At 45.9% G+C, this 24816-nt stretch overlaps 1 protein-coding gene across 1 annotated transcript; it reads left to right on the top strand.

Moving 5' to 3' along the window:
* The first annotated feature begins 428 nt into the window (after positions 1 to 428).
* On the top strand, positions 429 to 10903 carry SLC25A28 (solute carrier family 25 member 28). Its single transcript, XM_040254201.1, has 4 exons — positions 429 to 814; positions 7504 to 7732; positions 8838 to 8894; positions 10060 to 10903. The coding sequence occupies exons 1-4, from the start codon at positions 524 to 526 to the stop codon at positions 10575 to 10577; spliced, it is 1095 nt and encodes a 364-aa protein (XP_040110135.1). The 5' UTR covers positions 429 to 523; the 3' UTR covers positions 10578 to 10903.
* Positions 10904 to 24816: the final 13913 nt, after the last annotated feature.

Raw genomic sequence — 24816 nt, 5'->3', positions numbered from 1 at the left:
CACCGGCGCCAGTCTGGGGCCCAAATTCCGCCTCGATAGCCCCTGGGCGCTTCGCCCTCTTGCTGTAGCCAATCAGATCCCGACGTGATGCTAGCCAATGGCCGGGGTCAAAGCATCAAGGGTGGTTGAGCCTATCAAAGTTCAGCCTTAAGTTTCTCCCGCCCTCCAGAAAAGTCGGAGGGCGGGTTGATCTTACATGTTAGCCAATCAAATGGCCAATAAACAACAAGCTTCCAAGATCAAAGGGGAAGGGGTGGGATCTAAGCGGTAGCAACGCCGCGGGGCGAAGGAATGACAGGCAACTTCACTAATACCACAGACATATTTTTTCACGTAAACTAAGGGGCGGGGCTAACTTGGCGGCTGCACCAATGGCTGACTGAGGGGCGTGTCCTCGGGGCCAAGCGGGAGCCGGAGGCCCCGGGCTCTCTGGGCCGCGCCTGAGGCAGACGCGACGGGGTTGGGGGGCGGCGGCGGCAGTGGCGGCGGTGGCGAGGGTGGGCGCCGCAGCTGGCCCGGGTGGATGGAGTTGGAGGGGCGGGGTGCTGGCGGTGTGGCGGGGGGGCCGGCGGCTGGGCCGGGGCGGAGCCCCGGGGAGTCGGCGCTGCTGGACGGGTGGCTGCAGCGGGGCGTGGGCCGGGGGGCCAGCGGCGGGGAGGCCGGGGCCTGCAGGCCCCCTGTACGACAGGATCCGGACTCCGGCCCGGACTACGAGGCGCTGCCGGCTGGAACCACTGTCACCACGCACATGGTGGCGGGCGCCGTGGCAGGGATCCTGGAGCACTGCGTGATGTACCCCGTCGACTGCGTCAAGGTGAGACCTGGACCTGCTCCGAACCCGACCTGGGGCTGACCCGACCCCCTGGGTCATGCCTGGAGCCAGGATCCCAGCCGAGAGCCGGAGCCGACAGGGTTTCCTTTCTGGCTCCTACCACCACCACACTATTCGACCGATACTCCATGCAAGCAAGGTCCCAGCCGGGAATTGATCCCAGTCAGGAATCGGGACCCATTTCTAACCGTCAGTGAGATCTGAATCGGGACTCTGGGAAGAAAATCTGTCAGCCAAAACCCTGGATCCCATCTGGGACTAAACAGGAATAGGGTGGGATGGGAAAGGAACAGGTAAGTGCTACTAACTTCATTAAGGTGACGCTTATTGAAGACCCAGAATAGGATCTTAAAAGTTGGAGATGTTCCGATTGCTTTTATAAACTAATCTTGTGTGTTTACAAGTGACAGGGCGGGAACCAGAGTCTAGGATCTCTCAGCTAGATGAAAGATTTACTTATTAAATCTTAATCAATGAGTGAGTGGAAATCTTTGTACAGTCAGAATTCAGAGCTCCTGACTGGAAATAATATGGGAAAGACCAGGGAAAAGTTTCGGTTTCTCTGTGCAGCAGGCCTGATACCCCACCTATTTCCTGAACATGAAAATTTAGCTGGGAATGGGGTTGTGTGTGTGCAGGGAGCACATCACCCCTCCTAGGAGGGATGGACCTCATAGTGTATATCTTTAGCCACTTGAAGTTGACAAAAAGGGAAAAGTTGCCTATAAGGGAGGCATGACAGTATTGGAAAATAGATGTTAGTGTGAAGAAAGTAGATGTTAGTGTAAAGAAAATGAAACGGGACCAACCTGAGGGCATGATTCCTGGGAAAGTGAAAGTAATTTCATCCACACCAAGCAGGCTCTTGAGTGGATACGAGACTAGGTGGTGACTAGGTGTTTCTGAAGAAAGCTGGGTAACGAGGGGGAATGCATTGTTCTTTACAGTTCTTATTCTTGTGCATTAGCAAAGGAGCCATCACTAAATAAGCTGAGACGTAAACTCAAGGGGACTGTTGAAATAAATACACTGACAGAGACTGGTTCTTCCTTTACGTGTTAAGAGTAACAGTCGAAAAATTCTCACAGCTCTTGGACGTATGTCTTCTTCTCAAACTAGGGAAAGGTTACATGTTCAGGAGGAGAGTATTAACTTGGGAGGAATAGAAATAAATAGTAAAATCCATGAGAGAGGAGTAAGAGGATGGCTAGTGCTCTAACAATATTGAAATGTCAGATAAGTACAAATTAAAAAGATTCTTCAGACATTTATATAGAATCTAGATTGAATGACTATGAGTTGTTAATGCTGGGTATGCAGAAGTTAACATCTAACTGCAAAGTAACCTCACTATAGTTGAACTGTGAGTAGAGTCTGAGTAGATAGTCTAGGGTGCTGTCTTTCAGGATGGGTAGCAAATGAAAACTGGATCAAGGAGAGTAATGGCTTGAAAAATACAATGTAATAATGTGACTGACTTAGAAATATTACCACAGCTGTTCAATTTAAGTGTTGTCCCACTACCTTGGGCAGCTATCTCCTTACTCCATGTATTTACATAAATACTGTTTTTGTTGTAAACAATCTGTAACTTCCTCTGTTAGAAATGCTTCTAGAAGAGGGGTCCCTAACTTCCAGGCCATGGACTGGTGCTGATCCTGTCGGATCAGTGGCGGCATTAGATTAGAAATAAAGTACACAATAAATGGAATGTGCTCATATCATCCCAAAACACCCTTCCTCTCTGCCATCTGTGAAAAAAAAAAAAACTGCCTTCCATGAAACTGGTCCCTGGTGCCAAAAAGGTTGGGGACTGCTGCTCTAGAATTCTTGGCTGCATGTCCTTAAATGGGGCAAGTCTTTGTCCTCTGACAAGGTGGAGTGGATGTTTTAGTCACTGAAGCCATTCAGAATCAAATGTAGTTCAGGTGGGAGAATAAAATGGGTAATGCTGATGGGGGTCAAAGATAAGGTAGGACAGCAAAGCAGGGAGACTGATTTCCTCCTGAGCTGATAAACCCACTGAGGGAACACTTGGAAAGAGAAGTTCCAGAAATGTTTTGCATAAATGCAGCAGCATTGCTGAAATAAGTCACTTGCAGCCTTCCGAGGTAACTGTTTTGAAGAACAGTTCTTATTCATTTACATAAGCGTTGGATTTTTTTTTTTTATTAGTAATACAACATTACAGTCATGCCTCAAAGCACTCCATTAAATAATTATTTCATCTGGAGGGAAAAAAATGCTCAGGAGTTTTCAAAAATACAAAAGCGTATTTTAGAAGAATCATTTTCATTTGCCATAGATGCTGGGATTTAAATGACTAGAGGGAAAAACTCTGTGAGACCATTAGGACTCAGGATCAGTTAATACTGATTATAGCAGTAGATACTGTTGTGCAGGCTTGAAAGTAAAATTCAAATCTCTTCCTTCAGAAGGGTTTACAGCAGTAGATACTGTTGTGCAGACTTGAAAGTAACATTCAGATCTCTTTCTTCAGAAGGGGCGTCCCAGTTTACTTGTCCCTAGGCAGCCCTTCTTCCTCTTTTACCATAAATAGGTGGCAGAGAGGAAGAGCAGCCCAAAGTACCCTAAGACTAGAGGCAGGTATCTGTGTTGGAGCCTAAAGGCCAATCACAGTGTTTGCTAGTGAAAGCTGACAGTGCCTCTGGCATGCAGGACTGTGCATCCCCAGGCCACTTATCAGGGTCAGTTCAGTTCAGTCGCTCAGTTGTGTCTGACTCTTTGCAACCTCATGAACCGCAGTATGCCAGGCCTCCCTGTCCATCACCAACTCCCAGAGTCCACCCAAACCCATGTCCATCAAGTCGGTGATGCCATCCAACCATCTCATCCTCTGTCATCCCCTTCTCCTCCTGCCCTCAATCTTACCCAGCATCAGGGTCTTTTCCAGTGAGTCAGCTCTTCATATCAGGTGGCCAAAGTATTGGAGTTTCAGCTTCAACATCAGTCCTTCCAACGAACACCCAGGACTGATGTCCTTTAGGATGGACTGGTTGGATCTCTTTGCAGTCCAAGGCACTCTCAAGAGTCTTCTCCAACACCAAAAGCATCAGTTCTTCGGTGCTCAGCTTTCTTCACAGTCCAACTTTCACATCCATACATGACCACTGGAAAAACCATAGCCTTGACTAGATGGACCTTTGTTAGCAAAGTAATGTCTCTGCTTTTTTTTTTTTCTTTTTAATATGCTGTCTAGGTTGGTCATAACTTTTCTTCCAAGGAGTAAGCATCTTTTAATTTCATGGCTTCAGTCACCATCTGCAGTGATTTTGGAGCCCAGAAAAATAAAGTCAGACACTTTTTCCACTGTTTCCCCATCTATTTGCCATGAAGTGATGGGACCGGATGCCATGATCTTAGTTAGTCGAGTTAAATATCCTTGGGAGGGACCATGGGAAGTCAGCATAGCCTGGCTAGGCTACAGTTATTCAACCAGCTATTTCCATGGTCTTAATAGGTTTGGGAGTGCAAGTGAATTCCAGTTTTCCTTTTCTGTGCTTCAGAGGCAAGCACCAGACTTTATCTAAAAGGGTGGGTTCTGCAGCCTAAAGTAGTCAGAACTCTTCTCAATATCTTATTAAGCACCTGTCACCAAGGTGCTGCTTTTTGGCTTTGCAATGGTGAAGCAAATAAATCTATAAGTTAAGGAGAAAAAGAACAAAGGCAAATAGATCTTTTCAAACCAATGGAAGATTAGGAGATGGAAACATTGGCTTCTTTGATTTTTTTTGTATCTAATAATAAGTATTCAGTAAATGGCAATTGCTCATGTTTGTCATGCCCTGTTTGATGTGCCTTGCAGTTATTGATTTAATCCTTGGAACAGCTTCATGAAGTAAACACCATTTTTATTATTTTATAGATGAAGAAAAAGAGGCAAGTTAAGTAACTTTCCACAGTCCCACAGTTAGTGGCAGAGCCATGATTTAAACCAAGTCTGACTCCCCAGCCTTCCATACAGCCTCCGAAAAGCAGATTTCCAGAACCAAGCAAGGCACAGAATTTCACAATAGTGCTTCTTCCTAAACATGACCTGCAGATGAACAGCTGGACATATCGATCATTGCAGCCACAGAGGAACTTTAGAGTGAAAACAAAAAATGAAAAATCAAGCCTGATCTATTAGTGGTTAAAGAGCAGTTAGTTGCCCATCCATTTCTTCAAAACCTGATAACACAAGACAATGCTGCCATGATCTGTAAATTCTAAGGTATGAACTAATATTTCTGAGAACCATATTTGAATACAATAAAAAGCCTTGTATTTCTGACACCTCATAAATTAGCAGTGGCTTTTACATGCTTTAACTCTGAATCCCCACAATAGCCCTGTGCACTAGCCATCCTTGGTCTCATGTTATAGATGATGGCCTGAAGCTCAGAGGTTAAGTGACATACCTGAGACTACACAGCCAGCAAAGCTGGGGCTCCTACTCAGGCTTTCATACTGAAATGTAGCTTGGTTTACCACATTGCTTCCTTCCCTATTAGTCTGACTTTTCTTCAAAGCCAGGCAGTGGTTTTTTCTGATATCAAAGACTATTCATTCTTACTTAGAGATTTCATCTTTCTCTTCGGGAAGCCATATTTGTTTTTATATTTGGTGTGGCTTAGGCCTGGGTCCTCTCCATGAGGGTGCATCTTCATTGAGTTAGAATTGTGAGTTAGGTTTAGTCGTGTGTGTAAAATGTTCAGTGTAACTTAGCACCATCTCTGGTTTCTCTTGTGGGTAAACGGTTCCAGGCCTCTGAGGCCAGACCTTCAAGTCTGGTTACCCAAATATGACATTGACTCCAGCAGAACACTGGGATTTCTAAACATTCCCTCAGTACAAGATTAGTTTTTGAACAAACCTATGGAAACACACAGTTGTTAAGCTACCAGTTTATCTATTAGTGTCCCTACCCAGCCAAGGCCTGTCGTCTCCTTGAATAACTCCTCTGATGAATTTTATCCTCCCAGGTGATGTGAAAGATCAGTAAACACATTCTTTATTGGAAATTGATGTTTTTTGGTTGTTTTGTTTTGTGTTTTTTTTTTTTTTTTTGGAGAAGTAAAAGAGAATGTATCACATTGTGATAAGTGATCCTGTGAATTTCTGACTGAACTTCAAATAATTAACCTTTTATCCAGTTCTTTATTGGTAGCAAGAAGGAGAAAATAACTCTAGAGGAATGTGGATTGCTTGCAGCTAACTAGGACTTGTTAATATGGTTAGAGTGTTTTCTCCCATACTTTTGAGAAGAGACATTAGTCTTGGATTCCAGATGGACAACAGGAAGGTTCCAGCTGTTCAATCCAGATTGAATCAGTGACAGGAATGAAGTAGGAATTTAAACTGTACTTGGGCATTACTTGCCCCTATTGGTTCACTAATGGTGTTTTTGAAGTGGTGTAGACAAAGCTAAGATTCTTCATTCTTCCATTCATTCATTCAACAAACAAATCTCGAGTGCCTACTGTATTGCAGGCACTGGATATTGACTTTATACTATCTGATAGTCTCCAAGCCACCTTAGCCTTGAAATGGGTCAGTAAATAAGAGATCTGCCCTGTAGACTCATCTTTCAGAGAAGGTCGGTGATTTGTGAACTATAAGATTAATTTCCCAAATTTCAATAAAACTTTGTCCAGGGACGTCATACGGAATATCTACTATATACATTCATTCCAGTCATTGAATCCTCTGGAGATTCCAAGGGTTATGTTTCACTAATTTTTATTCATTGATGCCAGTTTCGGGGTTTAGTCAGTTTAGGTTAGAAATTTGGAATCTCCCTCACTTTTAGAGACAAGATTGGTTTCTACGTTCATAGTTTGAAGGTAAACTTTCTTTCCCAGGAAACTGGACCAGCATCTATTAGGAATGTTATTTCTGCCAAAAGTGTAATGTACAGGCCCAGCTGCCAGTGCCAAATATTCTGAAGAAGTCAGATTATCATCAAGCTTATATCAGAGGTTTAGTCCTCATCTCATTAGTATGTGATCAGGAAGCAGGCCCAGGATCAGTTTTCAGTAGTAATAAAATATATTGTAAATAGCTAACTTTAGAATCCACTTGTAAAGAGCTCTTAGCCTGAGTTTATTAAGATACCAAAGCAACTTCTCCTGAAACACAGGCTTAATATTTGTTGCTGAGGCTATGAATCACTTTGGAGTTCAAGAACACTTACCAAGGAGTAATTTTTTGAGGGAAAATAATGGTGTTCTACTCATAGAGTCATGTGTTATTGTTTAGTCATTAAGTTGTGTTCAGCTCTTTTGAAGCCCTGTGGACTGTTGCCTGAAGGTTTCTTCTGTCCATGGGATTTCCCAGGCAAGAATGCTGGAGTGGGTTGCCATTTCCTTCTCCAGGGATCTTTTCCAGCCTAAGGACTGAACCCACCTCTCCTGCATTGGTGGGTGGGTTCTTTACTGCTGAGCCAGCAAGGAAGCCTGTAGAGTCATAGATGACCAGGAAAAAAAAAACCATCCGGCTTGGAAAGAGTGGGTGTAGATTTGGAAGGCAATAAAACTGGATGCCGGGTATCACTTCTGCATATTGACGCGGTTTCACATAGAAGGTCTGCCCAGAGCTCAGGCCCGAGTGCTGAGACCGGGAGAGCCGTCAGATCCCTGACACTGCACTTCCCCCTTCTGTACTTTCAGACCCGGATGCAGAGCCTACAGCCGGATCCAGCCGCCCGCTATCGCAATGTGTTGGAGGCCCTCTGGAGGATTATAAGAACGGAGGGCCTGTGGAGGCCCATGCGAGGCCTGAACGTCACAGCAACAGGGGCAGGGCCTGCCCACGCCCTCTATTTTGCCTGCTATGAAAAGTTAAAAAAGACATTGAGTGATGTAATCCACCCTGGGGGCAATAGCCATATTGCCAATGGTATTGAGCCTTCCTGTGCTGGTTCTCCCACTTTCCCAACTCTTTGGGCTTTGCTGCTATCAGTGCTTTCCAGTCTCAGCATGGTTTGAAGCTACAGCTTTGGGCTGGGTTAGGCCAGATTATAGAGGAGGGACTTCCAAACCTGATGTTCTAAGACAATGAGCTGCTTCCATCTCACACCTTCCAGGCACCTCAACAAATGGTTACAGATCCTTCTTTATGTACCTGCTTGACTCCTTTATCTTCTCCCTGGCATCAACTTCTAATGCCCTGACAATGTAGAGACACACACTGAGCTGCCCACTCTATGTATTTCTTGGTGGTCAGGTGTTAATCCTGCTCCTCCGGGTAGGATCGGAGGTGACCCAGTTACCCACAGAAGACAATGGAGCCTCAATTCTTCGCCTCACATTTTCAGGATCCCAATTGCCCGGAGGCAGTTTGTGTCACAGAGGACAAAACAGGAGCTTAACAAGAGAATGGGGGTGGGGCGTGGGTCTTTTGTCCAAAGAAACCGGAGGTTGACGGTTGTGTGGGAGTGAGGGAAGGGATAGCAGCCTGGAGAAAACCAAAGTGAAAGGGGAGAGGAGAGGAGGAGGGACAGGGTAGTTCAGGCCCTGAGAGGAAAGTCTAGATGGACAGCTGTTAGGCTCTGGAGACAGGCCGGGCAGCGTGGGGCAGCAGGGCAGAAGGTGGGGCTCTGTGGTGGAGACCCAGCCGCCTGCCCCTCATGCTCCCTCTGGGGGGCTGATGCACTGGCATCCCCTGGCCACAGTGGACTAGCTTCCTATATGGGGCATGAGCTGCATCTGTCCTCAGAGCCATCTTTGCTGATGAAATCTGGGCTGTTCTCTCAGACTCTTCCTGGCCTTCATATGGTAGCTGTGGAAGGCAGACTGATGGCCATAGTAAGTTAGGGGGAACAAATAGCCTCGTTTCTCTCAACAGGCATCTAGAAGCAGTGGGTTCCCGTCTTTTAAACTGGCTGTTAGTATCCCCTCTCCCTGCTGTGGTTTATCACAGCCACTCCCCTTCACTCTGGGGTCTCCCTGAGTCATTCACCCCCTCCTGGCCTTACATGTGGCAGTTGTGTTTTCCTTTGCAGGTGCAGCTGGGTGTGTGGCAACATTACTTCATGACGCTGCCATGAATCCAGTGGAAGGTAATGATTCCTCACCCTTTCCCTCTGGGCAGCTTCGTCTATATCTCTAGACTTTTCCTTAATTTGGGGTTTGCAGAAGAAAGCCAGGGAACACCCCATCAGTTTTGGTGGGAAACCCTGCTGTGTTACATTGTCCTACCAGTAGAGGGCACTCCCTCCATGCCGTCAGTGCTTAGGAAGATTCCCTTTAGGCAGGAAGCATATTCACTGAGATTTAATTCATCTGGGGGTTCCCTAGAAAAACATCAGGCTGTCTGTGGCCTGTTCCTGGACCTTCCTGAAAGTCCACTTTGCAGTGGATTTGATCTAAAAAATTTAGCAGATTATTTCAGTTCTCTTCAAGAGATGAAAATGGATTTTGACATTTGAAAATACTGCCTTTCTTATTGGAATGAATAATGGTTGAGATAGAAATGAAAGGGTAACGTTAGCAGAGCTTAGTCCCTACAGTGCTGCTTGGATCTTGGCTTTTCAGTTGCAGAATGAAGTCCCCAAACAAATATGAAAGGATAGCACAGTTGCCATGTTCCTTAAAGTTCCAGTTCTTTACCTGTCTGGACAAGACCATGGCAAGGAAAGGGCCAAAGCTAAGCTGAAGATCTCAAACTCATACCATGAATCCACGTGAGGGGGTGGGAGATGTTTGGAAGCTAAAGCCACACTCTTCTTGGCTAAGACTTTTGATTTGGTCACCCTTCTCCAGCTCTTCCTCCTGTGGAAGGATGGCGTCCTCATATTGTAAGAGTTGGCATTCTGTGAACCAAGGATTGGGATCGTTAGGGCTGTGTGTTTGTTATTATGTTCACTGCCACTGAATCTTTTCTTGTCTTGGGACTTAATGAAAGAGTAAGATGGTAGTAGTAATAGGTACTTATTTCAAGGAAACCTTATGGAGTCTCAATGGTAGATATATCTTGTATATTAATTGGTTGGTCTTAAATCCTACTGGCAGTGGTTCCATTATTTTTTAGCCCTTTATCAACCCTCTCCTATCCCCTCCTCTCAGAAAGGGGAACTTTCACTTAGCAGGCCGACTGACAGCTCACATACCTTTTTCTCTCTCCAATCCATTGGCTGATCCGCTGCCTTGGGGCTCTGCTTCGGGACGTTCCTGCTCGCCGGCTGGATGCTGTCGCCGTTCCCTGCTCACCGATGGCACCGCCAGTGATCAAGCAGAGGATGCAGATGTACAACTCTCCGTACCGCCGGGTGGCAGACTGTGTCCGGGCAGTGTGGCGGAATGAAGGGGCCGGGGCCTTCTACCGCAGCTACACCACCCAGCTCACCATGAACGTTCCCTTCCAAGCCATTCACTTCATGACCTACGAATTCCTGCAGGAGCACTTTAACCCCCAGAGACGGTACAACCCCAGCTCCCACGTCCTCTCCGGAGCCTGCGCAGGAGCTGTCGCTGCCGCTGCCACAACCCCACTGGACGTTTGCAAAACACTGCTCAACACCCAGGAATCCCTGGCTTTGAACTCAAACCTTACAGGACATATCACAGGCATGGCTAGTGCCTTCAGGACGGTGTATCAAGTAGGCGGGGTGACTGCCTACTTCCGAGGGGTGCAGGCTAGAGTCATTTACCAGATCCCCTCCACAGCCATCGCTTGGTCTGTGTATGAGTTCTTCAAATACCTGATCACTAAAAGGCAAGAAGAGTGGAGGGCAGGCAAGTGAAGCAGCACCAGATGGAACCAGGGTTCAGCCAGCACTGATGCCCTGCCCACCCCAGCCATGTTCTCCACCTTGGGACGCACCCCAGCCTCGAGTGGAGGAAGGAAGGCAGAGGGCTCGCTCTCCCCAGGCTCTGGATGTCTGGCTGACACCAGTTCCTGCCGCCCTCTGTCGCCACCGCCTTTCCTTCCGGGCCTTAAGCAAGTGCAGCGAGTCACACCACAGCGTCTCTGACACTCTCCTTCCTGGGCCTGATGACCTGCTCTAGACTGTTACAGAGGGATAACAGCTCATTCCCCTGGTTCCTAATAAAAAGCCTTTAAATGAAATGGTTTCATTGGGTTTGTATTGCCAAAGGGGAAGTGAAATGCTATCAAGTGTTCTTGACGAAGCGTACATTAAGGGGCCGATAGGGAAGTTTTACTGCATTTGCAGTTTCTGTTTCTGCTGTTTTCGTGGTGATTTAAGACTCTGGGGTCATACTTCCCCTTGGTTAGTAATAGGCTCGAAGGAATCTCTCTGATGGCAGGAACAGTGGGTCTTTGTGAAAGTGAAAGTGTAGATCCTAACTAAACAGGTGCTCTCGATCCTCACTGTTGCCTTGCCCCTAGGGCAGTGGCCTGGCTCGGGCAGGCAGATCTCTGCTCTGGTTCTCAGCTCCGCCTGCAGCAGTACACCTTTCCACATGGCGCTGCTTGTCTGATGTAGTCGCAAAGCTAAAATTAGCGAAGCTTCAAGTCCTGAAGATGACATGGTAAGTAATAATACTTTTCATTTGATGTTAAGGCTTTTACAAAGTACTTTAACATAGGTGATCTCATTTGATTCTCCTAAAATCTGAAGTAGGCAGTGCAGGTATCATCTCTGTTTTACAGGTAAGGAAAGCTCAGAGAGGGTGTGACTTGCTCAAGGTCTCACAGTAACTGCAGAACTGGGACCCCAACTCAAATCATTTATCCCTAGAAGTGAATCTAATTGTGCCCTCCTACAGATAGGGAAAGAGCGGAGGGTATGTCCTCCACCTGCCATCTGAAGGAGCTCCCTGCCCAGGACCACTTGGCCTCTGGGAGACTTGAGGGGCAGGATTTTCACTGGTGGGTTTGGTGGGCCAGTCTGTTCCTTGTTTTTTTTGGAACCTGAACCAGTTGTTAGCAAGTTGTTCAGTACACAAAGTGGAAATTTAACCCCCTGAAACCTCCATCTGTCATCTTTGCTATGTCATCTGTCATTCATTCATTAACTATTGCATCTGTGTTGGGCACTGGTGTTGGGGACATGATGATAAATAAAACCATCCCCCCCCACCTCCCAAAATAAAAGATTAAAAAATTATCCCAGCTCTCAAGGAGCTTGTCTGGAGAGGAAGATACATGTAAACAGGCGATTACAAGATAAGATGACAAGAAATGTGATAAGTAAAACTAGACACTTGTTGAGGGGACAGAATACCAAACCTGGTCTTGGATGATGGGGTAGAAGGAAGTGACATCTGAAGGAATACCTGGAAGGCAAATGAGCTGTGAAGTTGTTTTGTTTGGTTGCTAAGTCGTGTCCAACTTTTTTGCAACCCCATGGACTGTAGCCCATCAGGCTCCTCTGTCCATGGGATTTCCCAAGCAAGAATACTGGAGTAGATTGCCATTTTCTTCTCCAGGGGATCTTCCTGACCCAAGGATCAAACCTGCATCTCCTGCCTAGCAGGCAGATTCTTTACCACTGAGCCACAAGGGAGGCCCCAGCTGTGACAAGGGGAAATGTTCTCAGCAAAGACCTGGAGCATTTGGGGTTCAGTTTGCAAGGGGTTCTATGGTGGCAGACAGCCTGGGTAAGGCATGCAGCTGGAGAGCCAAGCAGGGACTGGGTCTTAAAAGCAACACTAAGGAGTTTAGAGTTTATCCCGCAGGCAGTGCAGAAGTATTACAGGGTTTTAAGCAGAGGAATGGTGTGATGAGATCTGCAACTGAAACAGATCACTTAGGCTCTCTAAGGAGGAATTAGAGGAGCAAGACTGGACAGGCAGGCAGACCTGGGAGAAGGCTGCTGAAGTCATCTGGGCAAGGCTGCACTGAGGTCTGAGCAGGGACTGTAGTGAGGGAGAGAGAGGAAAGTGGCAGACTGGAGCAGAGTTAGGGCTGCAGATCAGCAGGATTTGGTTACAGAGTAAATCTTGTTCTCCTTCCACCTGACAGCCCTTCAAGTATCTATGGAGAATCCTGTCTGAATGAATTGAAACAAACTGTCAAGGAAACAGCAGGGTCTCCTGTTCTGAGCCTTAAGTAAGCTCTGCCGCCCCTCTGATTTAGTGATGGGAGAGAGATGTTAACAGAGCCACACACACAGTGATCGCTGAAGTCTGAATGGCCTGTGGAGTGAAAAGAGCATGATGAAGTCATTGCAGAGGTCATTTCAGGGGGTTTGCTTTTCAAATGCAAGAGAACAGCTGCTTCCCAGTACCGACTAAGCACAAGAACAAAGGGATATCTCCCAAACCTGGGCCCTGTTGTCAGCTTTCCAGAGCTACTGCCTAGCACGGTACCCAGACCACGGCAGACACGGGGCAATAAGATCTGCTCTTCAAGAAAAGGACATGGGATAACTTCAGAAAGAATGGAAGTCACTAAAGACCCCCTCAGTCCTAATGCCATTCACAAATAATGAGAAAAGATAGCAACGTGACCTTTCAGTCTTCAACAGTGTTCCAGCAACTAGAGGACAGTTGGTTTGGAGTTTGGACCCGGCCTTAGGTTCCCAGGTCTCTGGGTCCAATCACCAGAGAAGACAGAGGCAGAACAGGGTGATGGGGTGAGAGTCTAGATGCCAGTGACTGGGTATCTGGGTCAGAAACCAAGCCTCACTTTCATGGGGCTCACCACACCCATGGGAACTGTGGATTTTGAGGGTAGCCCCCAGCTCAGAGTCTGCCTGGAAAGTCAGGTAGGTTATGTGGCACTGTGAGGACCCAGCACCAATCCACCATCAGGGGTCAATTCCTGCACAGTGTTTACTGATGGAGAAAATGAGAAAATAAGTCACAATTTATCCAGAGAAAAATGTCTTAATCTGACATGCAAGACCAGTGTGAATGAAACAATCTTATATTAACACAAAGCAGTGTATAGTCATGTACTAGACTACATGAAACCAACAATGAGATTGAGAGACAGAAAAGATTACAGTAGCCCAGAGTTAATGAGAAAGAAGTGGCTTTGATTAACAGTAAAATGAAAAAAAAAATTTGTAAAAGCCAAAAAAAGTGCTAATTTTATAAAATTTAGAAAACATAGAAAGAAAATACCTCTACTCCTATTACTCAGAGAATTGGACAACATTTTGATATACACATCATCTAGTATTTTTTCCATGTGTATTTCTTGTTAATGTTCAAAAATCAGACCACACTGTCAACAGCTTATTTCATATAACCATATATGATGCCCATCCTTCCATGTTATTAAATTTTCTTCCATCACCTCAGTGTAAATGGCCACGTAATATCCCATTGTTCAAATGTATAATAGCTTATTCGGTCAGTCCCTTGGTGCACTTTTATAATAATTTATTCTCAAGAGCATTGCTGCGGGAGGTCAAAACTGAACAACAACAAGGAGAGCAGGGCAGCTATGGAGAGAAGGTGCAGGGTGGGGAGACAGTTTGGTGCTGCCTCCCAGCAGAAGCTTCAGAGATCCTAAAGGGAGACCAGGCGTAGGGTAGTGGTTAGAGGGGGTGAGGCTGACCAGTGAGATCAGAGGTAACCAGGTTCTTAGAAGTCATCCCTCCTGGAGCCCTGCCCCACTCTGCAGCATCCCTGGCAGACCTACTCCAGGGCTTGGGTGCTCACTGCTACCCGAGGCCAACCATGTTCACTTGCTGCAAATTTCATTGCTTAGAAAGTCCATTCTTTGTTCTTCTGCTTCCATTCTGGAGTCATGTCACTCTCCTGCTTTTGAGGCCAAATTCCTCACCATGGCCAGCGGGGCTTTACATAATTTGGCCTCTGCCTGTCTCTCCAATCCAAACCTACAACTTGAACACGAGACATTCAAAACAAACACATATTTTCCTGATAATCTAAAATATCCCTTCTGTTGTCTTCAGTCACGGATTTAGGAGACAAACAGTATTCTGTCTAAAACTATCAGAAACCTCACACGATCGCTGTTCAGCTTGGATGTGCTGTACCTGTCACCTCCTGCTAGCTTACACTGGTGAGCAGAGAACCATTCTATGAGCGTCACACACAGTATTCGTGCATTGTCAGGGCTCTGTAAATGCAAGCTCTCCACCACGACCACCCCTGCCGTCCACACTCACACACTGAAAAGAAAGAACAATTCTTTCTATTGAGGCACTTAGGTCTCCATGTAATTTCTACCTGTGATCTCCCTCTACTGCTGGAGCAGCACAGATTCAGACTAATCCTTATTCTCTCTGACAGCCCCTCAAAGATATTAAGACAGCTGTCATGTCACCCAGGGAGGGTCAGATTCTGGAGAGCCTGAAAGTGAGGTGAAGGAGTCTAGACTTGACTTGGCAGCTAATGAAGAGTTCTCATGGTTCTTAAGCAGGGAGGGACAGGGCTAAAGCAATGTCAGGGTGCTTTCAAGTAACAGTCCAGATAGGGGATGACCTGGAGTGGGGGGGGGGTGGCACTAGAGACAGGGACTTCAGGTGAGGGCCTGTCGTCACCATTAGAAAAGGGGACCCTCCAAAATATTGTTACTGGAAGATGAAAGCGGCTTGATGATGGCTTAGACGATCATGTGGGAACTTAGGGCTTCCCAGGTCGCAAAGACTGGTAAAGTAATAAAGACTCCAGCTGCCAATGCAGGAGACGCAAGTTTGATCCCTGGGTCAAGAAGATCCCCTGGAGGAGGACATGGCTACCTACTCCAGTATTCTTGACAGGATAATCCCAAGGACAGAGGATCCTGACAGGCTACAGTCCACGGAGTTGCAAAAAATCAGACACAACTGAGCTACTGAGCACACACACACACACACATGGGAACTTGCCTATTGGATGTTTGCACACTGAGGCTAGCTCAGAGTTGCTCTTTCTTCCTAAGGACCTGCCCACCTATGGCAGCATAGCATCAAGTCAGATGTCTTAGATTCTGGGACTCCCAGGGAGGCCTAGAAACAAACCAGTGCTGGAAATGTGTATGTGCAGGGGAAAGACAGCCTGGGCATTTGTCTACAGGTGTACAAAGAAGGGTAAACTAGGAGGAAAATCTAGCTTGCTGAGACACTGACCCAAGACTCTGATGTTCTCTTTACATGGGTTTCTTTTGGCCGCAAGGTCTCTGAACAAGTGGAGAACCAGAGCTATTACACCTGAGTAGGGAAGCTGTGTGTGTTGTGCAGGGTTTGCCCCTTGCAAGCAGGAGCTGAAAGCTTTCCCTGGGAGGTAGGAACCTACTCTGGCATCTGACACAGGGTGTTTCACTGAAGGACAGCACCACTCCTCAGGGAGCCTCTGCTCCTAAAGAGGAGCCTGAGAAGGTCAATAGTGAAGTGAGGGCCTCACGGTCAAGTACAGTCTCCCTGGAGGGCCTCCTCCACAGAGCACATCCCACTACGTGGTGGCTAGGAATCCAAAAGAAACAGAAAACTTGGTCCCTGCCACGTGGCTCACAGAATGTTTAGAAAGTCATGTTTAGGCAAGAGCAAAGTCGCAGAACACAAACTGAGCCCATACAAGCTGAGTGATCTATGGAGTGGGGACATCAGAGGACATTCCCTTAAAGGAAGGAGTTGAGACAGACTTTGAAGAAGGGCTGAGTCTGAAGAAAGAAGAGACAAGAGTTTTCCACCCAGCAGTGATGGCTCAAAGAATAAGCCGAGGTATGGAGAAGAGGTGGCTGGTCCTGAGGGCAGAGAAGGGAGGTTGCTTCAAAGACCAAATTGGAGGGTGCTGAGGTCATATGCCCATTAAAGGCATTGTGCTTCAAGAGGGACAATGCAATGAAAAAGATGGTCAATGGAGAGGCTGTGCGCAGGTCTGAACTGGGGACCCGCCAAATGCAAGGAGGATGGCAGGAGATTTCTGAAATCACCTGGATGGGAGATATTTGCATAGGTTCAGGCAGATGGCAGTAGGACCATCCGTTCACCCTACCTCCTAGCAGATTGATAAACTATGAAATTAAGAAGTTACATTTTATATGGCTCTGTGGTCTAAGATCACATTTAAACATATAGAATTTTTCAAACAGCCATTGGATTAACTGCTCAGGTGAACCTCACAATCACGTCTGAGGGAAATATAGGAGAAGCCGTGTACCTTCTACCACTTGATACCATGTGTCGTAGACTTGCTCAAATGTGAGTCGCATAAGAATCCTGTGTGTTAGGAGTGCAGGAATGATTATCCCTGTTTTGCAGGTGAGAAAACAGATGCTGAGAAAGGTTAAAAGCATTTGCTCACAGCCACATAGCCAAGGACCCTCAGCCAGCTCTTTGGATCCTGATTTCACAGGTACAGTGTAACAGAGACCTCTGGTGTAAAACATCACCTTAGCCTAGATCTGCTGCCCACTTCAGCTAAATACACTAATTCCTGGCATTAATTTACTACTAATTCAGCTTGTTCAGGTTCACTCAGCCGAGTCTGGTCTGCCAGGACAAAAAGCCCAAGGAGTGGAAGTAGAGGGGAGGGCGAGGGGACAAGCCCTCCCATCACCTCCCCTATCTTTTAGAAGACATTAAACACTCTCTGTTTGTCCCACTCCTGACTCAGACAGGGCCTGGCTTTCCAGGAGGTGGACAACACATTCGATCTGCATTAGGTCAGCTTGTGCAACAAGATAAAGTTTGGACAGAGTGAGGGCAGGGTCTCAAGGTCACCATTATTTCTTCATGACAGGGTGGAGTGTTACGAAAGCCAATAAAATGCTGGTGCTTGTTTGGGATCAGAGAAAGCAAGGAGGAGATCCCTGGGGAAGCCTGGTCCTACCCCTTGTCCAGCAGATACTCCTGCCAGCCCCTCAAAATCCACTCCCACTCCCCAGCCACCTGTAGCCATCAGCCAATTGCAGCCCATACAAGCAACAAATTCTCGAGTTTGAGGTGTCTTCTCCTCCTCCCCTCAAATCTTCTTTCTTTCAGGACCATGATCTGCTTATTGCAATTTTTCTAACCTATATAATTACATAAGTAATTGTGAACTGAGATGGTTCTTGCTTTGGAATATGTGAATTTAAGGTACATTTTGCATCTGGCTATATCTGCTTTATCTTCTGCCTGGCTCACCTGATTCTCAGACCACCTTCCACAAATTGCAGTGACAACTATGACCCAACACCAGAGATGGGGGTGGGGAGAGCGCAAGGCCCACACACGTATTCACTACAAATTCTCAGTTACCATGGGCACTTGCTGTGGGCACCTCTTAAATCATGTGCTGCTGCAGCTGCTGACTTTCAACATCCCCTGAAAGGAGTTCAGGGTGGAGAGCAGAAATAAGGCACTCTGTGCTCTGGGAAAACTGGCAGAAAGAGTCTTCGGACAGCTAGAATCTTTCAGGAGTCAATTTTATGCACCCAATTCTTGTATCTCCTCACATCTGGAAAAGCACCAAAATCCTTCATGGTGACATCTATTGCTTGTGACTAGCAATAACCTTCATGAGACTAGTAGAAACCTTTTGCAAAAAAATATGTGCTTGATTACATGTACTTCCCCTTCACCAAAAACATATATATTGACCTTCCACCTCTACCTCTTTGGAGCAGTTTCTCAGAGCTATCTGAGATGCTATATCCCAGGCTACAGTCCTCCTTTTGCCCCAAATAAAACCTAACTCTCAACTCTCACTTTGTATGTTTTTTTTTTTTTTTTTAAGTCAGGGAGACAGTACACCTGCATTAACTCTGGTCCCATTTAACAAGTCTAACAACCAAGGCAAAGGTCACCTTGAGAGAATCGTCTGGTTTCTAAGATGCTAATGTACCATCCCCTTTACCTCCAGCACTTACTCTTGAGTCATTCCCATCTAAACCAGAGCATGCCCCAAAGTGGTCGCCTATTACCACAAGAGATGAGGGTTACTGGTACACCTACCAGAGTCCACCTTGAAGTGTCAGAACCACATGCTCTCTGAGGAGATCGGGTCTTGTGTTTTCCAAGTGAGCTCTTGAAACAATTGCAGCTTGGCTTGTTACATATGCATGTTCCCAGGGCCCCAGTCAAAGCCTTGGAATCCGCATGTTTAACAGCATCCACCATCACTCGCCACACCCCAAGTGATTATGATGTTTCATAAAGTGTAAAACTGATCCAGTCCAACCTCTCAATTTACAGATGGGAAAACTGAGGCTTATGGTTACAAAGCCATACAACTAGAATACAAATTTCTTTCTCAATCTCTCTCTGCTTCTTTCTCCTCTTTCCCCTCCCTCCCTCCTTCCCTTCCTCTTTTCTCCCTTTATTTCAAGACTGTAGACTTTTTCTCTTTTACTACGCACAGGTCAGCACAGAGGTTCCAGTTCACTGGGCAGCTTTGCTCCCCACCTAGTTATACAATTCAGATTTCTCATGCGTTTTTTCTTTTAAAGTCCTAATTCTTTCTAAAATCAGTAACGAGGAAAGATGGTTTGACACATAGCAATGAACATAATGTTTCATCTGCCCGGGAGGCTTAAGACATGGGCAGAGTAGAAGTAAATGGAAAGCAGGCTTATGCATTTGTTCCTTTATTCATCAAACCATCACTGCCCATCCAGTGGTGGGACTGGTGCTGGGAGTACAACAGCCCCTAAGACAGGGCCTCTGCCTTTGTTCTAATTCAGTTTACGTCACAGCAAGACTTGAACTGGAAAATGAAACCGGAAGACTAAAGAGCAAGCACTGGCCAAAAGGGCCAGTGGCAGCCCCAAGGGAAAAAGAACATGGTCCCAGGCCAGCTTTGTTCTCTCCTGTGACCATCCCCCTTGGCTTCCCTCTTGTTGGAGCAACAGAATCTGTGGTCCAAGACTCACATATGGTGTTTCTGGCCCCAGACCGGCTATATCCTGGGTTCAAGAACAGAAGTCAGGGTGGGGAAGGAAGGGGGCTCTTCCTCCCTCCCACAGCGTCAGTGCCCGCGTGCTGGAAACAGGGAAGTCTGTACGAGGCCTCCCCCGACAGATCAGCAGGCTTAGCAGTCCATGCAAAGCCAATAAGCATAGTCTCCTTGGACTTTGACAACATTTTGAATGGGTTCCCACTTAAGCAGTCCTTGAGAAACTTGGAAAATATGGCTCAGTGTGAAAGTTTTATTAAGCAGGATGTTGGGGAAATTAGCGGTATCATTTAGCATCCCCCAAAATCATTTTTGGCATTGATTTGCTTTGCCCTAGGTGGTCTCTGAGCCACACTTGTCTTATCCCCCCTCTGTCTCTCTCCTGATCCCAGTGACCCTTCAAAGGGACGTGTGCAGCTTTGAACAAGGTTGTAAACTGGGACTTGCATAAAAACAGGGGTCAAGGGTGCTATAACAGAATGATTTAAGCAAACTAAGGCCATTTTATGTTCCAAGCCAAGTGTTAAAAGCATAAAACCATTCTTAAGACATGCTGGCTGAGTATATGGAGAATAAAACTTCCTTCTGAAAATAAACTTTGTCTTCTACAATCAGTTCATTACATACCATCACAAAAGTGTGGTCCAGGCAGAGGGAAAGGCATTGCAAATGCAGAGGAAGGAGCCAGAAATTGCACATGGGTTGAGAGTGGGGAGGAGCCAGAGTGGCTGCATGGGACAGGAGGTGGCTGAGGCTGAGGGAACTGCTCAGGGATCCCGTCCCTCCCTCTGGAGGTCACCCCTTAAAGGCACAGCTACCTGCCTGCAAAAGGCAGAAAACACAAGAGAACAGAGAAAATCACAGCTACGGGTAGTTACAGCCACCATGGCTCTGTGTTTCCTAAATGCAGAACACTGTGCTCAGAGACTTCTGTACATTTTCTCACTTGATTTCTCCAATAAGTTTGCAAAGGATGCATTATTCCCTGCTTCATACATAATCTAGCTTAGGGGGGATTTAAACTCAGCACCCGCCCCCCATTCTAAAGGGTGTAGTATTTTTTAAAACCACATTATACAGAAGATGAATATAAGTAACTGCCTGTGATGACATGATAATTTCTTACGGTTCTCCTGCATTTACATATACTTCCTGCATATGTTTTTTTTGGAAAAATCACTTATTTTAAAAATACAAGTCATACATATTTAACACATTCTCATAAAAGCCAAAAAAATAAGAATCCTCCTGATAGTCCTAGAATTAAATAGCTGTAAACACAAAAGCATATTGGAGAAAAATTTTTTTGAAGAGAAAAACAAAATCTACAGTCCCTCCACTTTCATGAAGCAACTGGGAGTGATGAGAATATTACTTTTCGGTCTGATTTTTTTTTCTGCATCTGTTTCGTGATATACATTTGGATTTTGTATCCTGCTTTCCTCAAATCACGTCACGGGCATTTTCTGTGTCATCTGCCTGGTCTTCTTGCTAGGTAACATTTAATTGAGAGCCACAGTTTACTTAAACATCCCCCTACGGCTGAACACTTAGATCGTTTCTAGTTATTTGCTATTATCAAGTGTGCTGTGATTAAGATCTCCAGGCATTTTTCTTCCCCCCTTTCTCTCATTTGGATTATTTCCCTAGCATTCCCAGAAGTGGAATTATTAGGTCAAAGGGTGTGAACATTCTTAAGGCTCTTCTTGATCCATAGTGCCTAATTGTTTTCCAGAAGGACTGAACCCACTTTTGTTACTTGGAAACTGGCTACTTTCTCTGTGTGGGAAGTTCTGGGGAAAGATTTTGTTTAAGATTTCTTATTCTGCTTAACTGAAATCACTACACTTTCATTTTGCTGTTTCATACGGCCCCTTTCAAAGTTTGTTGACAGTGTTTGACCAACTGATTACTGGGTGGAAGATTTATAGCAGTCTCCCTGTCTCCAGGCTCTTCCTGCCTTCAGTCTGTTTTGCTCACTGCAGCCAGATTAATTCCTGTGGAAACATCACTTGCCTTGTGTCACTGCCTGCTCAATAACTTGGAGTGACTCTATTTTCTCCAGGACCAAGTCCAAACTCTTCTACTGGGCCTTAAAGACCCTCCTGAGGTCCCATCGCCCTTCCCAATTTAATCGGATCTCCAACAACCTCAGCAGAAACTTTCAGCCACTCCCCTTCTAATCCCCCAATTATGCTCCATCTGCTTTCTCCTTTTGCTTAAGTTTTCTCCCACCTGGAATGCTTCCCCATCCTTTCTACCTAGTTCAAATCCTCTGCTCTCAGTCTCACCCAGTCAGGTGAGAATTCTGCAAGAAAAGTCATGGAAAGTGGGGAAAGACCTAGAATCAGGAATGCACAAAGAGGGGGAATCAAGGGAAGGAATGAAGTGGTGATGGTAGGTATGCCATCGGGGGCCAGGGGGACACAGGCTCCCTCTCATTAAAGTCATGAATGAATGGGTTGGCAACAGAGCTCAGAATGAAGGCAAAATTCTTTGTAGTACTGATGACATTTAGGCCATTTCTAATGGCCGAAAGAGGGGATCTGTGAGAGAACAGGAGTATGGGCTAGGGCTAAAAAAATGATGATGACGGTCATAATTAGGATTCGCTTCACTTTGAAAAATAATGGTCAATATGAGAAAATTCATTTATATTTTATGAAAAGAAACCCTCGGGAAGTCCAGTGCTGGAATGGTAGCTCCCTGCTCATCAAGGACTCTTTAGCTGTCTGCAGTGCCATCCCTAGGGTATGGCCCTCTTCCTCATGCTCCTATATAGTATTTGGGGCACCAACCATCACATCTGGAGTCCAGACAATAACAGGCATAAAGATGATGAAGAGTGGCTTTGTTTAGGGAGAGTTCCTGGAAGTCACAGGCAACGCTTATGCTCAGAACTCACTGGCCTAGTCCCATGGCTGCACTTAGCTGTAAGGGAGTCTATATGCCCAGGTAAAAATCAGAATTACATTACTAACCAAAGAGAAGAACAGATGTGGGGCCGTGCAGCTAGCAGTCTGTGCTACCAGCTATTATGGCACTAGCCTAATAAATTTATATCTATTATCTCTTTTAATTTTTATACCTTTTCTCTGAGCAAGTACATAGTGGAAAGGAGAGTAAGACCTGGACTGTGTTTGAGTCCAGAGCCTCGGCTCTTTTTAAAAAATGTTTTTAGGCTTCGTGGAAATTTATGTTTCATGATATTAAAAAAATCACAAAATACTCGATAATTTTTTTTGACTGTGCACAGTCTTCGTTACTGTGTGAGGGCTTTCTCTAGTTGCGGTGAGCAGGGGCTGCCCTTTGTTGGCAGTGCTTGGGCTTCTCACTGCGGTGGCTTCCTTTCTCGTGGGCCACAGGCTCAAGAGCTCGTGCTTGTGGGCTGCAATAGCGCAGCAGCAGGCTCAGTAGCTGTGGCTCTCGGGCTTAGCTGATCCGAGGCATGTGGAATCTTCCTGAACCAGGGGTCAAAGCTGTGTTCCCTGCATTGGCAGGAGGATTCTTACCCACTGTACCACCAGGAAAGTCTGATAATTTTGTTTTCTTGACCAAACACACACACTTCTCATTTCAGAGATTGAGTCTTAGAGACTCTGAAGTTGCATTTCACCACACAGAACTGTCTGGAGCCCCTCCTTTCACATGAGGTTAGCTACATTTTTATACTGTAGGTCTTATTCATGAAGAATATGTAAGATTTTCTCTGTAGGTTGTAAAACACAAGCGGTTCTCAAAAAATAATATTGAAATAAAGTTCTATAGAGAAAAATAGCAATTAATTTTGTAGAACGTTTAAGTTAAACAGTTTTCACAAGTTGAGATGTCTACTGAAATAGCTGTGAATGTGAAAGAGGGTAAGAAAGGTGAAATTCTTCCTCCTTCAATTTGTATTGTGTTTCAAATAGTCACTCTGGTTTACCCAGAAAACAATTGAATGGGGAACTGCCTCATAGACAGGGTAGGCTAATGCTAATTTGGTGACTAACTGGAGTCTGAGATGCTAGGAGGGTGAACTTTTGGTGGAGTTGGATGGCTTTCATAGCCCTAATTGGGAAGGCAGGGTGAGGGTGAGGCAGAATGGTAGGGGGCAGAGGGCATATTTGATTACAGAAGGAAAGCTGTTTGGAAAAGTTTTTTCAGACTGAGGATTGCAGACGGAGAAGGATGAGAGAGCATAGTGCAGAGACTACTTTTAAAAATACTGTGGACAGGGAATGGGGTCGAGGAGGCCAAATGGAGTTTAACTACTTACAGATAGGCAGTTTTAGCTTTACACCACTGGCTATCCGGAGTGCTTCCCAAATTCCCAAGGCCGAATTATATTCAAGGACTGAAGCTAAAGAATGGTCAGACCCGGTAACTGCCAACATTTTGACCCTGTACCCTGCTTTTGGTGACTGTGTGAGCTGGAGTTGTCTGCAGGCTACAGTGTAGGTGGGGTTGCATTCCAAAGGAATGACAGAGTCTAGATGCTGCCAAGGGAGAGGAGCCAGAGAAAATCAAAGGGAAAGGCTAGTTCCCAGAATGTAAGCAGCTGGAAGGCAAAGACCAGATCTGTTTTCTTCCATCTATATCCTTAGGCCAAGTACACAGTCTAGTCCATCCTTCCCTCTACCCTTACCCAGTGAAGTTTTGTTAAATGAACAAATGAACAACTTCTTAGCTGAGGTCACAAGCTAAGAGGAGTCTATAAGCACCTTCCTGCTGGCCATTTAAAGTGACCAGTTGGGAATGTCAGGAAACATTCTATGGGAGGAGGCCCTGGCCAACTTCATCACATGGGCAAAGTGCTGGCTGAAGCCAGGGGCTGGTTCCAACAATATGGTGGGTCTCTGGTGTGGGGCCTTTAAATGGCAGTGACTGAGAAATATCTGAGATTGGATAAGGGGAGTACTTCATCCTTTCTGCCTCTTTTGCCCTCTTCCTACCATTTATTGACCCCTTATTAAGTCTCAGGCCTTCCCTGGTGGCTCAGACTGTAAAGAATCTGCCTGCAATGCAGAAGACTGGGATTCCATCCCTGGGTCAGGAAGATTCCCCTGGAGAAGGAAATGGCAACCCACTCCAGTATTCTTGCCTGGAAATTCCATGGACAGAGAAGCCTGGCAGGTAACAGTCCATGGGGTCGCAAAGAGTCGGACATGACTGTATGACTAACACAACTAAATCTCAGGTATCATCTTAAATGCTGTACATGTATTATCTCATTTAATCTTCTGATATTCTACAGAGGTC

The sequence above is a fragment of the Oryx dammah genome, unplaced genomic scaffold, assembly GCF_014754425.2.
Source record: "Oryx dammah isolate SB20612 unplaced genomic scaffold, SCBI_Odam_1.1 HiC_scaffold_14, whole genome shotgun sequence".
Lineage (NCBI taxonomy): Eukaryota > Metazoa > Chordata > Mammalia > Artiodactyla > Bovidae > Oryx > Oryx dammah.
The sequence above is the reverse complement of the archived record's forward strand: the minus strand, read 5'-3'. Positions and strand labels throughout refer to the sequence as shown.